At 41.7% G+C, this 18,162-nt stretch overlaps 1 protein-coding gene across 1 annotated transcript in view; it reads left to right on the top strand.

Moving 5' to 3' along the window:
- Window positions 1–11,392: 11,392 nt before the first annotated feature.
- Window positions 11,393–18,162, top strand: part of LOC137249687 (uncharacterized) — a 125,539-nt gene continuing 118,769 nt past the window's right edge. The window contains exons 1-2 of the mRNA XM_067781419.1: window positions 11,393–11,845; window positions 11,908–12,294. Of these exons, the coding sequence (XP_067637520.1) occupies window positions 11,525–11,845; window positions 11,908–12,294 (708 nt within the window). The 5' untranslated portion in view covers window positions 11,393–11,524. The remainder of the gene's footprint in view (window positions 11,846–11,907; window positions 12,295–18,162) is intronic.

Here is an 18,162-nt window from a genome sequence, read left to right as displayed (position 1 = left end):
GTAGAGGCGCTGGAATTCAGTTTGAGTTGAGCTATCAATCAATTTGATTAAGCACGCGATCTGGCGGCCAATAGTAGAGTTTCATTTGAGTTATCAATCAGTTTGGTTATTAAGCCAGCGAGTATAAGTTTATTGTGACGTACTTTAATAAAGGCCATTTTTCCATTATTCAATATTGGAGTTATTTATTCAACAGTTTAGTGATTCGAACTTAGCAGAGGATTTCAAATAAGAGGATTTGCAGCAAATTCGTTACAATATGTATTTACATTCTACCACAATATTCTCACTGTTAATACAACAACAACAACAACCACAATATTCTTTATTTTAAGTCGAAAAATATATCATAAGCAACGGAAGAGCTATTCGCATATTTGATGAAGCCATCCAGAAATTGCGCAAGGATTTTTTAAGAATGCTTAAATAGATTTTGGCATATGGCGAAAGACGAACTCAACTCGGTCGCCAGAAAATTGCTTTGCAGAATGAATGCAGGCAACACCGGCGTATTTGTGTTATCCCGCCGGTCTTCTTCTTATGCTTCTCTGTTGATGTCGCTGTGGCACCAATTCATTACTCATTTCAGTGAATACCACATGAAATGCAATAATGTGCATTGTTTATACCTTATTTCTTAATTTCAAACAAATTGGGAACAATAATTAAACTTTACAATTTTTTAAACAAAATAAGAAATGCGCAACGAAATTTCAATTGACAAAACAGCTGACTTCGAAAATTCGAAATTCCTATTCCTCAATTATTCTTCTCCCTAAGAGAAAAGAATTGGAGGAATTTTTCCGCGGGAATAAAAAAATCCGTGAGAACAAAATTCCGCGAGAATATTTAGAATTGGTCTGAATGTGTGTATTGATAACTACTCCTTGCGTGTTAATGTTGACACTAGCCCTTTTGAGTTTGTTTGTGTCGATAATTGTGATGTTGTCCAAGCCATACTTTCTGTGAAGTCTAACGCAATGTGGTTTGATGGTATATGTTCAAAGTTTTTAAAAGTCATTCTTCCCAAAATCCTTCCCAACATTACTTACTTGTACGCCAATTACACGGCTCAAGTATCCTTGTGCCAATTACCAATTTGAACAAGGATTTGCCCGGTGTGTGCACTGATTGCTCTATTTCCGCAGAGAACTGCGCTAAAATCAAAACGATTTTGATATTTACGCATGTCTGCAAATATTGCACATGCATTTTTCTTCGTGTGTGGTGAATTTTACACAGTTTACCTGTGGTTCCTGATAATATAACATCAGTAGTTATCGCTTAAAAATGTTAATATCGAACGCGTAAGGACCATCTCCAGCTGGTAACAGGAATTCACACAAATTCAATAATACATAAAAATTTGTATACAATTAGAACACATGTTTCATTTGTTGCGCTAGTTGAAAAATGATTATTGCACAGTGCTGCAATGAGTTGAGCTGGTCCTGCAATTAAAATATATATTTTATAAATACAATGGAAAATAAACGCTTCTGGTGCGAGTTTTTTCACTTATACCGTGAATTACCAGCACTGTGGAAAATAAATAGTGATTTTTTATAAAATTAGTGCCTTTTTTATACAATTAAAACACATGTTTCATTTGTTGCGCTTCTTTAAAAATGAATATTGTGCAGTGTTTTTGAGCCGTGTATGTCAAAATTTTCATTTGCACAAATTTCGTCGTTTTATATTTGCGCATGGTTTTTGTGTCATGTATGGGCCGCCTTGGTCAACTCAATTTTGACGACCGGTGTCTTCCCAATATTCTGGATAGCTGCAAAAGTTATTCCAATCCGTAAACAAAATATCGAGTATCGACCAATAGCCATACTCCCTTTCCTCTCTAAGGTCATTGAACGTATTCTACATGGGAAAATCGTATCATATTGTAACGAATTTACTGCAAATGCTCTTATTTGCAACCTTCTGCTAAGTTCGAATCGCTAAACTGTTGAATAAATAACTCCAATCTTCAATAATGCAAAAATGGCCTTTATTAAAGTACTTCACAATAACACTTATACTTCGCAACTGATAGCTTGCTTAACTCAACTGATTGATAGCTTAAATGAAACTGATTTCTTTCGCCTCTACTGTCGCGCCTTTTATACTTTTTGATTTCTCGTTGCATACTTCTAGGCTTTTCCATTCCAGAACTTACTAGTTAGTCATCAGCTACAAAATCACCAGCGGCAACTACGTGAGTAATACTTGCACAAATTATTGCCCTCTCTTGTGAGCAACTCAGATAAGATATATGCATGTGTTTGTGCGTTGCTTCTCTGCTGAGTGTATGTTCATATGTGTAGACATAATGATTGAATTATTGATGTGCATCAAGTCACTGCTTTTTATTTCTTTATTTACTCGAAGGCCGTGAAATAAGGCACTCGAATGAAGTATAATGAAGGAATGATGTTCCCAAAATCCTGAATCACAAAAGGGAGTGTAGTTAAGTACGAAAATGAAAATATGTAGTTAGGTTTTGGTCCATTTTTAGCAGGAGATTTTCGTTTTAAAAATGTAATATATAAACCAATGTTCATTCTATTACTCATTTTATCTATGGGCCTTCACATATACTTTATAATAACATGATTTCTTTTTACGATTTATTCCTCAATGAAAATAAATGAAACACGTATAAATGTATTGATCAATCCTGTTTTAAGATTTACTATCACCAGCACGCTAATTTTGACAATCTGAACAATGGTATGTTGTTGCTGTAGAGATGGGCCAACCATATAGTTCAGCCATGGCTGCTACAACCGCGAGTACCCATAAATAGTGTAATACTGTTTTCACACAGAAACTTAATGATCTCATTTCACCTGCTAATGAAATCGTAAATTTTTTGCTTTCACACAGAAGTAACTGCTCGATTAGTATGAATGGTGAGACAGACAATCATGGCGGAACGATACAAGGTGGGAGCATGGTGACATCCCTACAAACAAAAAAAATTTCATGTACTGGTAAATTCGATGGACAAATGTCAAAATCGTACTGCGCCGGCAGTTGATGTATCAAATCAAATAAAAAAGGTTATAATCAGCTGTTCGATGCGGCCACCTTGTATCGTTCCGCCATGCAGACAATGACATTTGCTTTGAAAACTAAGAAGCGGAAACGGAAGCGGAACGCTGCCAACAGAGTTGCATTGTGCTTTTGACTTCATTAGGCATTCGATTAGCTACTAATGAAATAATAATAGATTCGAATTTTGAAGGGAAGATTGAGCTCAATAAGCGTCTTATACTGTTTTCACACAGATACTTAATGATCTCATTTCACCTTCTAACGAAATCGTAAATTTTTTGCTTTCACACAGAAGTAACTGCTCGATTAGTATGAAGGATGAAATGTCAAGCGAATAAAATGACAATGCTATATGACAGACAATCATGGCGGAACGATACAAGGCAGCATGGTGACATACCTACAAACATAAAAAAATTCCATGTGCATGTAAATTCGATGGAAAAATGTCAAAATCGTACTGCGCCGGTAGTTGATGTATCAAATCAAATAAAAAAGGTTATAATCAGCTGTTCGATGCGGCCACCTTGTATCGTTCCACCATGTAGACAATGACATTTACTTTGACAAATGACATTTTTAAGCACTGAACACACCAAAAACTAAGAAGCGGAAGGCTGCCAACAGAGTTGCATTGTGCTTTTGCCTTCATTAGGCATTCGATTAGCTACTATTGAAATAATTATAGATTCGAACTTTGTAGGGAAGATTGAGCTCAATAAGCGTCTTAATGTAGAAAATTGCCTTTATTATTCAATAAGCCGTCTGTGTGAAAATAGTATTAATGTAGAAAATTGCCTTTATTATTCAATAAGCCGTCTGTGTGAAATTAGTATAAGGAATACTCCTTTAGGAGTATAGGAGTCCAAAACTAATCTGTATTCATACAAAAAATGTGCTCCAATTAACATTGCGATTTCCTAGGAGAGGAGTAGGGTGATCCCACTCTCGCTTTGTTTGTGAGTATTCCATAGAGTAAATACGTGAGAGTACTTTACAAAGTACTTTTACTTTAGTACTCCATGGAGCACCCACAGAGGATCATATGCCAAAGTACTAAAGAGGAATTGTGTCGGAAAGAATTATCGGAGTGAATTTAATTTAAAATGAAAGTAAATGAAGAGAGGCAATACAACTTTTATATTTTATACTACGAATATTCGGTAATAGTCTAGTTGAGGGGTCGACTACTAATACGCTACCAAAAATATCGAGAGGGGTGTCAAACGACGCGTCTTGACATCAGTATTAATAATCCGACGGCGGAAAATAAAAATTTTAACTCGTTCAAAAGATATTAACGAAAAACCGAAAAAAGACCCGCGGTTACCGCCGAAACCGGGGGTGGGCTCCATAGTATTTTTACGCAGAACACTTTTCTGCGTTGGCGGCCTTTGGCCGCGCTTATAAAAAATAACCCTGGGCTACGCCATGCCAAGTCCGGGTGTGTGGTATAACCGTGGCTACCGCCACGGTGATACACAATTTTTTTGTGGGTACGACACAACAACAACCACATAAAAATCGCCAACTTCAACTGCAAATATCTCCGAACAGAGATCAAATTTTTCTTTCCGCCTTCGGATTATTGTTCTCGAGATTATTACCCGTCTTTTGACCCCTCTCTCGATATTTTTGGTAGCGTATTACCAGTCGACCTCTCAACTGGAATTTTACCGAATATTCTTATGTTATTTAGCATTCGCGTGAATAAAGGCGGCGGCACAATGACATTATGAGCAGATTGCACGCATTTTTATGGAGAACGGTAGAATGAGCGACACTGGCGCCATCTGATATTGAAAAGTAGACATCTCCCAAATTTTGTTACAAGCAAAGCATAAGAAGAAGAATGTGACATTTGTTTTGGTTAAGGGTGTTGACACACTTTTCAAGTGAAATTATTTTTCCCACTGGTTGGTAAATTTTCTAACATTTTTCGCAGGTAAAAACTGTAATATAACAAATGAATACGACACAAAATATGTTAGTAAGTATCCTTGTTGTAAGGGGATAATGTTTATACCAGTGCTTCGCGAAATTTTGTATGTGAATGGGCAAGGCGTAATAAACTTCAATTGCCACGTCTGAAGTTCCTTCATATTTACAAACGCAACATCTTGGTTGATTGTGGCGATGTTATTGTAATGCATAAGCTTGTGTTAAACGCATCTATATGAAAAATGTCATTGTGGCACCGCCTTAATATTTCTCTATACTATAGCAAAGAGGATAAATACAATGAGAGCCGTCACTCGTTATTTTTTTGGCATTTACTCGATGTATACTGAGAGGTAGTAGCTACTTTTTTTTTGGGCGAGATGTTTATAGATGTCTTCTATACATTTTCGTGGGGTATTTGTGTTTATTTTTCGACTGTATTTAATTAATTTATTTAATTCTCTTTCCAAAAATCACAGTTGCACAAGGGGCCTACACGGCATGGATAAATGCGAGACAATTAAAAATGTCCCTCTCAGAAAACATTCGGCATACATTTTTTCAATTTCCAGCGAGATACGCGCCACAAAATAACGAGTGACGGCTCTTATTGTATTTATACTCTTTGACTATAGTATGTACAAATAAAACCAAAGAGGATAAATACTATAAGAGCCGTCACTCGTTATTTTTTCGGCATTTACTCGATGAAAACTGTGAGGTAGTCGGTACTTTTTTTTGGGCGAGATGTTTATGAATGTCTTCTATACATTTTCATAGGGTATTTGTGTTTATTTTTCCGACTGTATTTAATTAATTATTTAATTCTCTTTCCAAAAAACACGTTTGCATAAAGTGACAACACCGCATGGATAAATGGAAGGCAATTCAAAATTGTCCTTCATAAAACAAAAGTAGCGACTACCTCACAGTTTACATAGAGTAAATGCCAAAAAAATAACGAGTGACGGCTCTTATTGTTGTTGTTGTTGTAGCAATGCTCGCCCCACCTAATAGCCCCGACCGATTACAAATTGTCATCCATGGCGCAACGATACAAGGTGGCAGCATGGGACAGCTGATTTTAAGCTTTTTTTATTTGATTTGATACATCAAAACACGGCGCAGTACGATTTTGACATTTGTTTATCGAATTTACAAAAACAAAGTACATAAAATTTTTATTTATGTTTGTAGGTATGTCACCATGCTGCCACCTTGTATCGTTCCGCTATGTTGTCATGAATATCCTCTAACGTGAGTCCAAGGAAACTTGCCGTTTCAACAGGGGTGGACCATAAGGAAAGGGGTGTTAGAGGCGTTGGTTCCAAATTACAATTGAAGAGATGGTTGGTGTTATGTGGGGACACATTGCAAGCGGGGCATACATTTTGTATGTCGGGGTTGATTCTGGATAGGTAAGAGTTTAACCTGTTACAGTATCCAGAACGAAGTTGAACAAGAGTGACACGCGTTTCCCTGGAGAGTATGCGTTCCTCTTCCGCGAGTTTTGGATAATTTTCGTTAAGTACTGGATTCACCGGGCAATTCCCGGCATAAAGGTCCGACGCCTGTTTATGGAGTTCACCACGGACCTGCTTGTGTTTTTTCACTTCATACGGCTGGGTTCTCAGGTGCCGTATTTCCTCAAAATGCTTACGGAGATTACTCCTTAAGCCCCTAGGCGGTGCTGGTTCATCAATCAGATGTCTGTTGGGATGCCCAGGTTTCTGGGTATTCAACAGGAACTGTTTGGTCAACATCTCATTTCTCTCCCTGATGGGGAGAATTCTCGCCTCATTATGCAGATGGTGTTCTGGGAACATAAGAAGACAGCCCGTGGCGATTCTGAGAGCAGTATTTTGGCACGCCTGTAGTTTCTTCCAGTGGGTGATTTTTAGGCTTGGCGACCATATGGGTGACGCGTAGCACGTAATCGGCTGGCTAATTGCTTTGCATGTAGTCATGAGCGTTTCTTTGTCTTTTCCCCAAGTACTGCCAGCGAGGGATTTGAGGAGTTTGTTACGGCTCTGAATTCTCGGAACAATTGCGACTGCGTGCTGACCAAAATGTAGATCCTGATCAAACGTCACACCCAAGATTTTGGGGTGTAGGACAGTCGGTAGCGTAGTGCCATCGACGTGGATGTTCAAAATGGTCGACATTTGGGACGTCCATGTTGTAAATAAGGTCGCGGAAGATTTAGTCGGTGATAATGCCAGGTTTCGCGAGGCGAAAAAACTGGAGAGATCAGGGAGGTAGCCGTTTATTTTATTGCATAGCGCATCGATCTTTGGGCCTGGGCCTGTGGCCATTATTGTGCAGTCATCGGCGTAGGAAACGATTGTGACTCCTTCCGGTGGTGAAGGAGCTTAGATATGTAGAAATTAAACAAAAGTGGGGATAGGACACCACCCTGTGTCACCCCTTGTTTAATTCTCCTTGGTTTTGATGCTTCGTTTCTAAATTGCACCGATGCCTGCCGACCACCCAGATAATTTGCGGTCCACCTTTTAAGACATGGGGGAAGGGTAGACCCTTCCAGGTCCTGCAGTAACGAGCCATGGTTGACCGTATCGAAAGCTTTTGATAGGTCTAGCGCTACGAGTACTGTTCTATGGTGGGGGTATTGATTTAAACCGCAATTTATCTGTGTGCTAATGGCATTTAGCGCGGTGGTAGTGCTATGGAGTTTTCTGAAGCCATGCTGATGAGGGGCTAGCTGCAAATTTGCTTGGAAATAAGGGAGCAAAATGGCTTCAAGCGTCTTTGCCACTGGCGATAGGAGAGATATCGGACGATACGAGTCACCTATGTTAGCTGGTTTCCCAGGCTTTAGTAGCGGGACCACCTTGGCCATTTTCCATTTCTCAGGTATGACAAAGGTGGAGAGAGGCAGGTTGAAGACATGCGCTAAATATTTGAAACCCTCTTTCCCTAGGCTTTTAAGCATCGGCATGGCTATGCCGTCTGGGCCCACTGCTTTGGATGGTTTAGCACGACCAATGGCGTCCTCAACCTCTTTAGCGGTGATGGTGATTGGTGACGCGCTTAATTTGTGTTTATGTGCGTGTCTATTGGCTCTCCGTCTATCTTTGTCGACCGTAGGATGCATTATATATTGTCGGCAGAAAGCGCTCGCGCATTTTTTGCGTCCGCCAGCACTTTGTCGCCAAAGGCGATGGAAACTTTGTCTTTGTGCTTAGTCGGATTCGATAGGGACTTTACGGTGGACCAAAGTTTACCCACACCGGTAGAGAGGTTACAACCTCTTAGGTGCTCCTCCCATTTCGCCCGCTTGTGTTCATCCACAAGCAATCTGATGCGTTGGGATATTTGGGGGTCGCCTGGATCAAGCTGTCTTATAAGGTCACGTTCTCTCGCTAAGTTTGCGGCCTCCGCCGGGAAGTGGGGCCGGATTTCTGGAATTCTCCCGGCGGGAATGAAATGTGCCGAGGCGGATTTGATGACTTTACGGAAGGCACGCTCCCCTTGGCGGGCATCAGTCGGGATAGGGAGGGCAGCAAAGCGGCTGTCTGTAAAGGATTTATATTCTTCCCACTTTCCTTTTTTGAAGTTTATGAAAGTGCGTTTTTCAGTGACGATGAAGTCGGCGGTACGCTCAAGCGAAATAAGTATGGGCAGGTGGTCGGATGCCAATGTTACCATCGGCTGCCAGTTGACGCAGTTTACGAGTTCTGCGCTCACGATTGAGATATCTGCCGAGCTGTGACAGCTTCCTACCATACGCGTGGGGGCGTCTCCGTTTATTGTGCAGAACGTCGTTTCTTCTATTTGATCCGCAAACATCTCACCCTACTGTCCGCCCGCAAGTTTGAATGCCATAGATCATGATGGGCATTGAAATCGCCTAAGATAATGCGATTGTTGCCAGTGAGTAAGGCCCTGATATTAGGGCGGTATCCACTGAGGCAACAGGTGGCAGGAGGGATGTAGATGTTGATGATTTCTAGGTTTGCATCGCCTGACCGGACAGATAGGCCTTGACGTTCTAAGACATTGTCCCTGCGGTCGATGCCAGGATCAAATATATAATATTGCACAGAGTGGTGTATGATAAACGCGAGACCGCCCCCATTTCCGCTCTCGCGGTCTTTCCAGTGGACATTATACCCAGAGCAGGTCTGCAATGCAGATATTGCTGTGAGTTTAGTCTCTTGAATCGCAGCAATGCGGATGTTATGCTGCTTCATGAAATCGACTATCTCCGTAATCTTCCCAGTTAGTCCATTACAGTTTAACTGCAGAATTCTGAAGTGCATAAGGGGAGACGTCGCCACTCTGGGGGTAAGTGACGGGTGACTACGCCTGGGTTGTGGAAGGCCAGGACGCAATTGCTGTTGTAGCCTTGGGATTGGGCGTCCCTGGGCAAGCATTGGGGTACCCGGATGATTTGGGTTTGCGACCTGGCAACATGGCGCGATGAAACCCGTCGGGGGGGTTGCCGTCGCGGAGACCAGAACATCTAGGAAAGTGACACCACCCAAGGCAGGAGCTGCATTGGGCGGATGTCGCAAACCTATATATTCTGTGCTGGCAGACGGTGCAAACGGAGGTAGGGACCAAGAGTCTGTTTCCCTGACCTGCACGATTGCTGCCGAAAAAGAGGGGGGGGGGGGGAGAAGACGGGGGAAGGGGCTGATGCTCAGCATTGCTACCAACTCTACTACGAAGGTAGTAGTTATGAGTGGTAGCAGCTGTTTGAGTTGTTGTCGCCGTGGGGCGCGAGCAGCAGCGGGTACTTGTTGTGGCTTGCTGAGCAGCGGGGCTGCTTGCAGGTAGTGGGGGGCGCTTAGGCGTAGACTACGGGACGCCCTTGGGCGTGAACAGCAAGGAGCCACAAAAGATTTATAAAAGTTACGTGGACGTCGGGTTTTGTGATCAAGCCCAGAACAACCTGAGCGATGCAACCATCCCTTGCACGAGACACACTGAACAGAGTATGACCGTCCTAAAAAGATTCTTTTCCGGCAGATGCAGCAAAACCATTTCTCAGGACCGGGGTCAGGAGACGGACCCAGATTGGATTCGATGCCTTTCCGGAGTAAGAGAATATGGAGCAGTCCTGCTGCAAGGAGCTGCTGAGAGGATGACAATTTGTGGGAAGGACGAAACAAATTAAATGGGGTCACACTGAAATGACAGTCCTTGATCGGGAAAAATCCCGAGTCGCTCCGGTACATAGAGCCGACTGCCTTGGGAGCCGACTGGCTCTTTTTGGTCCCTATTATGAGCATTATTCGATCTTCGATCTTCGCTGGCTATCGAACATCGAAAATCGAATTTGAAATTGGTATTATGACAACTCATCTCTGTCGAAATTTTCGTTGTGTATCTAATTTTCAAGCGAATAGAAATTTGTTGTCGATGCTGTATCGAATAGAAAAAGAATTGTTTAAAATGTAAGTTTTTTGTATTTATGTTCTACTTTTTTACTACCTACTAGTAATTTTAAACTATTTGGTTTAATTTTATATAGGTCCAAGGTCGTGAGTACAAAACAACAGCTTGAAAGACTGGTTTCAATTATGGAACAAAATCCCCATATAGCAAAGGTACTTGCACATTATAGAAATGCAACTTTGCTTGATGCAGCTCAGCCTCCTCGTAATTCAATTTTATTCATCTTTCACAAATAAAATTTTCCAAGACATTCAACACGTCTGATAGTACCACAGACACAGTCGGCTGGGCAAGTCCGAGTGCATTTTCGTTTCCAACGCTCAGTTGGTAGGATCCCTGAGCACAAAATCGGAGAACTGTTGCCAAAATTAAAAAATATTAGGAATAGACTCGGCTCTTGTGCATTGCTGCAGCAGTTCATCTGTACTGGACAACAAGTCCATGAACGCTTCTTTGGACAGTCTGAAATTTTGAATAAATCTATAAACAAAACTTATAATTTCAACAATTTAACAACTTATTTAGAAAGCTACACTTACGTGGTCGAATTCATTTCCAAAGGATTTGAAGCATCTCACCCGTCTTCTACCTCTGGCTAGCTCCAGTAAGCTTTCCTCTTCATCTGACGAATCATCAAACCACATTTCCGCTGTAGTCATACTTTTATTTTTAATATTTGCATGTAATAACTAGTTCTGCTTTTGTTTATTTATTTTATTTTATTTGACAGAGTATTGGAAATGTGCTATTGTGAACTTTTGAATTTATCGAAATTCACAATAACGCTTGCCTTCATCGAACGCGCGTCGTAATACCGAATGAAAATTCGTTCGATCAGCTTTTTCGACCACAGTCGAAGATCGAATTTGTCTAATAATAGGGGCCTTTGTATTTATCCTCTTTGATAAAACTAGTATTGTTGTATTTGCAAGTTAAATTTCTATCGGTATCTGGTTCACGCGTCATTGGAACGTAACTGTTATTGAGCAATTTTCAGGCGCTACTGCAGCTAACTTCGCTTAGGCGCATTTTCGATTTTTTGTCCTAACTGATACATTGAGAAAATTCAACTACGGCATATAATTTTGCTACCAAAAATTATTTCATAATGGATTTTGAGGACGCTAAAGAAAATATACAACCTCTGGCTGCTGGACGCAACGCCAGTATTTTGCATGCGTCTTTACGTGTTGAATCGCCGCAAGATATATTAGCCCAGCGGCGTGAGCTAGAACAAGCTATACACGAGTACAAGGGCAGTGATCCCCTGGATCCATGGTACGCCTATATTAGCTGGATTGAGCAAAGCTTTCCATCAGGAGGCAAAGAATCGGGCTTGGAAGAGGTGCTCACAAAGGTTTTGTCACGTTTCGCAGACGAGGAGCGATACTTCCAGGATAGGCGAATGATTAAATTGTATATGAAATTTGTAAGTCCCCATAATTTTCAAATGTGTCATGTTTATAAGTATTTTTAATGAATTAAATTTAGATTGAGAGTCATCAGCATCCTATGGAATGCTATGAACAACTATTCAATGCAGGTATCGGAACCATGGTTGCGGATTTTTATATATGCTGGGCATATCATTATGATTTATGTGGTAATACACGTAAAGCCGATGAAATCTTTCGCCGTGGCATGGCATGTCGTGCACAACCACTAGAAGAATTGCAAGAAGCACACCTACATTTTGGTTTCACTGTGGCACAAAGAATAGTGTATCAAGATGATGACAATATGAAAGAAAATACAAAAAGACAGTTCGCAGAAAGACGTTTAGCACTGACATCATTGCGTGGGCATAAGAAAAAAGCAACAGTTGGAAGTATTCGGACTGGTGCAGCTATAAAAAGTTATACACCCGGAATAGTTGAGGTAAGTAATTTGAGTCGAAACATATCAAACTAAGTCCATCATAAGCATTTTCTAGCAAAAGACGCTTCTCCCTCTCCGTTTTAAGACACCGAAAGTAGAAATCAAAAATTTTATTTCTGTCGAAAGATATAAAAAAAAAAAACGTAAAATGACCCGAGAGCGTACGAAATATGGGGCCCGATCCATAGTTTTTTTTGCACAGAACACATTTCTGCGTTGGCGGTCTTCGGCCGCTATTTAAAAAATAACCCTGGGTGGGTCCGACACCAATTTGGGCTTCAAAATTAAATGCGCGCAGAACGCCTTTCTGCATTAGTGTGTGTGCGTGTGTACAACAAATCTGACAAAAACAACACCCATATGAAAATTTGAAGCGATTTTTTGCTTATATCGTTTGTCATTCCGTTCTAGTCGTTTCGTCGGAGTGGTCGTGCGGGTCATCCTCGGCTCAACTGCAATTTATCGGACTTTTTTAGTTGAGCCGAAAATTTAAATAGGCCTCAAGGTCGGCTTTGTGCTTTCTTCTGGCTTTTCGGCGGAGTTGGGTGATGCAGTGCTTCACTGACCTGTAGTCAGATGGTGGTTGTGCACTCCCAACAGGAATCAGTGAAATTATAAGTGGTTGCATATTGAAATATTGGAATTAACACATGGCGTGGACCACATAAAACCAACTCGCTTTACATATAACGGATCTTAAGCGCCAAATACACGGCACGAACATTTCCGCGAACATTCCGCAATCTTGTTAGCAAAATATTAGTAAAATATCAATCTATTAGTAAAATATTTTGATTTTTGGCGAACATTTGCGCGAACTGGCAAACACCACCATACACGACAGAAAAGGTCGCAGAAACATGACATAACGGGAATGTTTGCGGAAATGTTCGTATCGTGTATTTGGCGCTTTAACGGGACAGTGTTTAGCACATGGCAACAGGCCATATACTAGAAATTAAGAAAATGCTTGGAATTATAACGGAACATATTACGGCTTATAATGGACAATTGATTGCTGAATAAGCAGCTCGTGTTAAAATCTATGCAATACTCAGTGCATATCTACATTAAATTGCAATTTTGGTTGCAAAAATTTTGAATTTACTTTTTGTGAACATTTATTAATAAATTCGACAAATTGATTATAACCTGGCGTGGTGCCATTGAAACACCAATCTCAATTTAAATTACGAACAATTACTAAAATTGATATCAATTCGCAAGCTGCTACACGTGGTTCTGGCCTCTATGGCAGTACCATTGTGTACTAGCTGTGGAAAAATAAATATTAAAAACTTTACTGAAAAACCTATTGAATTGAAAATACTGTCGGAATATAACCTGGTTTTATGAGGATCTTAAGAATCCCTACCACAGAAATTATATCTCTAAAAAAAATATATCATTTGTCAGAAATAAAAATTTCCATTTTCGCTTCCGGATTCTAAAAACGGAAAAAATTTTAAATCACACTTGTAATTTCTCCTACTCCAATTAGCCTTCAGAGAATCAGGTATAGAATTCCACAGCCTCACATAAAATAAATAAATGTATGGCCAGATAACCTCCGAAGAGTCTTAGGGCCGAGCTTCTCTTCCAATTTGCGTCGTGCTTCTATTCTTTTTCCTACAAATTGGCGGGATGGGACCTACTTGTTTAATGCCGACTCCGAACAGCATCTGCAAGGCAGATAAGTTTTCACTGAGAAGCTTTTCATGGCAGAAATACACTCGGAGTGCTTGCCAAACACTGCCGAGGGGCGACGCCGCTTAGAAAAATTTTCTTCTAATTGTAAAAACTTGGTTCTAAACTTTTGTTGATGTTGCTTTTTCCGGGCGTGAACCCAAGCGGAGCACTGGAAAACGGCCTTGAAGAGGACAAATAGGAATAGCTGGGTATTGTTAACTTGCGATGACGACAAGACTTAGAAAATTTAGCTAATTGTGCAGATATTGCGGCGTTTTGAATTCAATGAGTTTTTACATAAATACTTTTGTAGGCTATATAAAGAATATAATCTGGTGACTCGAAGTAGTCGAGTTGACTGAACCAGCCAGTCTGACATTCCATCATGATCTATGGCATTCCAACATATAGGCGGACAGCAGGGGTGAGATGTTGGCGGACCAAATAGAGGAAACGACGTTCTGCACAATAAATGGAGAAGCCGCACTCGTATGGTAGACAGCTGTGACAGTTCGCCAGATCTATCCATTGTGAGCGCAGGAATAGTAAAATGCGATCCGCCGACTTTATCATCACTGAGAACCGCACTTTCATCCATTTCAAGAAAGGAAAGTGGGATGACTACAAATCCTTTACAGACAATCGCTTTGCTGCTTTCCCTATCCCGCCAAGGGGAACGTGCTTTCCGCATGTCCTTGAATCCGCCTCGGCTCGTTTTATTCCCGCCGGAAGATTTTTTTTTTTTCGAAAATTACATAGCACTACCACTACGCCAAATACCATTAGCACTCAGGTAAATTGCGGATTAAATCAATACCCCCACCATAGGACAGTCTTCGTTGCGTTAGACTTGTCAAATGCTTTTGATACGGTCAACCATGGCACATTACTGCAAGACCTGTAAGGCTCTCTCATTCCCCCAAGTCTCCAAAGGTTGACCGCAAATTATCTGTCTGGTCGGCGAGCATCGGTGCAATTCAGGGGCGTAACATCCAAACCAAGAAGAATTGCACAAGGGGTGCCATATGGTGGTATCCTATCCCCACTTTTGTTCAACTTCTACAATACAAAGCTGCCTTCACCACCAGAAAGAGTCACTATCGTTTCCTACGCCGATGACTGCACATTAATGGCCACAGGCCCAGGCCCACAGATCGATGAGCTTTCAGATGTTGTTGGTGTTGTAGCTATTTTTTGTGGAAATACTGTTGAGTGTACGGTTGTGTTTATTTCTACTCCTCGAATTTTACATTTTAAAATGGTAAAACTATATACAAATACTTTTTAAGAATAAATAATGTGTGAGACAGAGACTCAAAAAACAGAATCAGAAGTTGGTTTCAATAATATTTTACCAAATAAAGTTTGATTGTTTAATATTAATATATTTGCGAGAAAGTGACTAACGCCCCGATTCTAGTGTGGTAACAATATTCTTCACCACGGTAACGAAATCATGTGGCAACTTTTACACCCTTTCGGTATTCTACCCGCCAAAGTAGCCGGATAATTTTTTACCCACAAAAGTAGTTGGTTACATCGAAATAACAACACAACAGCTGTTGTTTAGAAAAAGGCAAAACTAAAAAATAAAGAATTGTAAGCGCAAATAAGTAAAGATAATAGTAACAGTGTTGCCTCTTGCTATACATATTTGTTTACATTATGTACTTTCACAGAATAAATTACAATATACCTATGTAGAAACTTATCATGCATAATATGCATATACACATCGTCCCGTATCTACAAGTGAGACATTTTCGGTAAAGCGAACACGGTTGCCACACCATGTTTTCATCGAAAAAAGGACCAAATTTTTGTTTTATTTTATTAGTATAAAATACAAAATTTTAGGATGTTTTCATATGAAATTTTACTAAACATAATGAAGACGTTCCTTTCGCTTCCCAAGGCAGTAGGTTCTATGTACCGGAGCGACTCGGGATTTTTCCCGACCAAGGACTGTCATCTCAGTGTAACCCCATTTAATTTGTTGCGTCCCTCCCACAAATTGTCATCCTCCCAGCAGTTCCTTGCAGCAGGACTGCTCCATATTCTCTTGCTCCGGGAAGGTATCGAATCCAATCCGGGTCCGTCTCCTGACCCTGGTCCTGAGAAATGGTTTTGCTGCATCTGCCGGAAAAGAATCTTTTTAGGACGGTCATACTCTGTTCAGTGTGTCTCGTGTAAGGGATGGTTGCATCGGACAGGTTGTTCTGGGCTTGATCCCAAAACCCGACGTCCACGTAACTTTTATAAATCTTTTGTGGCTCCTTGCTGTTCACGCCCAAGGGCGTCCCGTAGTCTACATCTAAGCGCCATGTTGCCAGGTCGCAAACCCAAATCATCCGGGTACCCTTGCCCAAGGACGCCCAGTCCCAGGGCCACAACAGCAATTGCGTCCTGGCCTTCCTCAACCCAGGCGTATTCACCCGTCACTTACCCCCAGAGTGGCGACGTCTCCCCCCATGCACTTCAGAATTCTGCAGTTAAACTGTAATGGACTAACTGGGAAGATTACGGAGATAGTCAATTTCATGAAACGACACAACATCCGCATTGCTGCGATTCAAGAGACTAAATTCACAGCACGATCTGCATTGCAGACCTGCTCTGGGTATAATGTCCACAGAAAAGATCGCGAGAGCGGAAATGGAGGCGGCCTCGCGTTTATAATACACCACTCTGTGCAATATCACATATTTGATCCTGGCATCGACCGCAGGGACAATGTCTTAGAACGTCAAGGCCTATCTGTCCGGTCAGGCGATGCAAACCTAGAAATCATCAACATCTACATCCCCCCTGCCACCTGTTGCCCCAGTGGATACCGCCCTAATATCAGAGCCTTACTCACTGGCAACAATCGCATTATCTTAGGCAATTTCAATGCCCATCATGATCTATGGCATTCAAATTTGCGGGCGGACAGTAGGGGTGAGATGTTGGCGGATCAAATAGAAGAAACGACGTTCTGCACAATAAACGGAGACGCCCCCACACGTATGGTAGGAAGCTGTCACAGTTCGCCAGATATCTCAATCGTGAGCGCAGAGCTCGTAAACTGCGTCAACTGGCAGCCGATGGTATCATTGGTATCCGACCTCCTGTCTATACTTATTTCGCTCGAGCGTACCGCCGACTTCATCGTCACCGAAAAACGCACTTTCATAAACTTTAAAAAAGGAAAGTGGGAAGAATATAAATCTTTTACAGACAACCTCTTTGCTGCCCTCCCTATCCCGACTGATGCCCGCCAAGGGGAGCGTGCCTTCAGCAAGGTCATTGAATCCGCCTCGGCACGTTTCATCCCCGCCGGGAGAATTCCCGAAATCCGGCTCCACTTCCCGGCGGAGGCCGCAAACTTAGCGAGAGAACGTGACCTTATAAGGCAGCTTGATCCAGGCGACCCCCAAATAAGGGATATAAACCAACGCATCAGATTGCTTGTGGATGAACACAAGCGGGCGAAATGGGAGGAGCACCTAAGAGGTTGTAACCTCTCTACCGGTGTGGGTAAACTTTGGTCCACCGTAAAGTCCCTATCGAATCCGACTAAGCACAAAGACAAAGTTTCCATCGCCTTTGGCGACAAAGTGCTGTCGGATGCGAAAAAATGCGCGAGCGCTTTCTGCCGACAATATATAATGCATTCTAGGGTCGACAAAGATAGACGGAGGGCCAACAGACACGCACATAAACACAAATTCAGCGCTTCACCAATCACCATCACCGCTAAAGAGGTTGAGGACGCCATTGGTCGCGCTAAACCATCCAAAGCAGTGGGCCCAGACGGCATAGCCATGCCGATGCTTAAAAGCCTAGGGAAAGAGGGTTTCAAATATTTAGCGCAGGTCTTCAACCTGTCTCTGTCCACCTTTGTCATACCCGAGAAATGGAAAATGGCCAAGGTGGTCCCGCTACTAAAGCCTGGTAAACCAGCTAACATAGGAGAGTCGTATCGTCCGATATCTCTCCTATCGCCAGTAGCAAAGACGCTCGAAGCCATTTTGCTCCCTTATTTCCAAGCAAATTTGCAGCTAGCCTCCCATCAGCATGGCTTCAGAAAACTCCATAGCACTACCTCCGCGCTAAATGCCATTAGCACCCAGATAAATTGCGGTTTAAATCAAAACCCCCACCATAGAACAGTACTCGTAGCGCTAGACCTATCGA

This window comes from Eurosta solidaginis, chromosome 4 (assembly GCF_040869045.1).
Source record: "Eurosta solidaginis isolate ZX-2024a chromosome 4, ASM4086904v1, whole genome shotgun sequence".
Classification (NCBI taxonomy): Eukaryota; Metazoa; Arthropoda; class Insecta; order Diptera; family Tephritidae; genus Eurosta; species Eurosta solidaginis.
The sequence above is the reverse complement of the archived record's forward strand: the minus strand, read 5'-3'. Positions and strand labels throughout refer to the sequence as shown.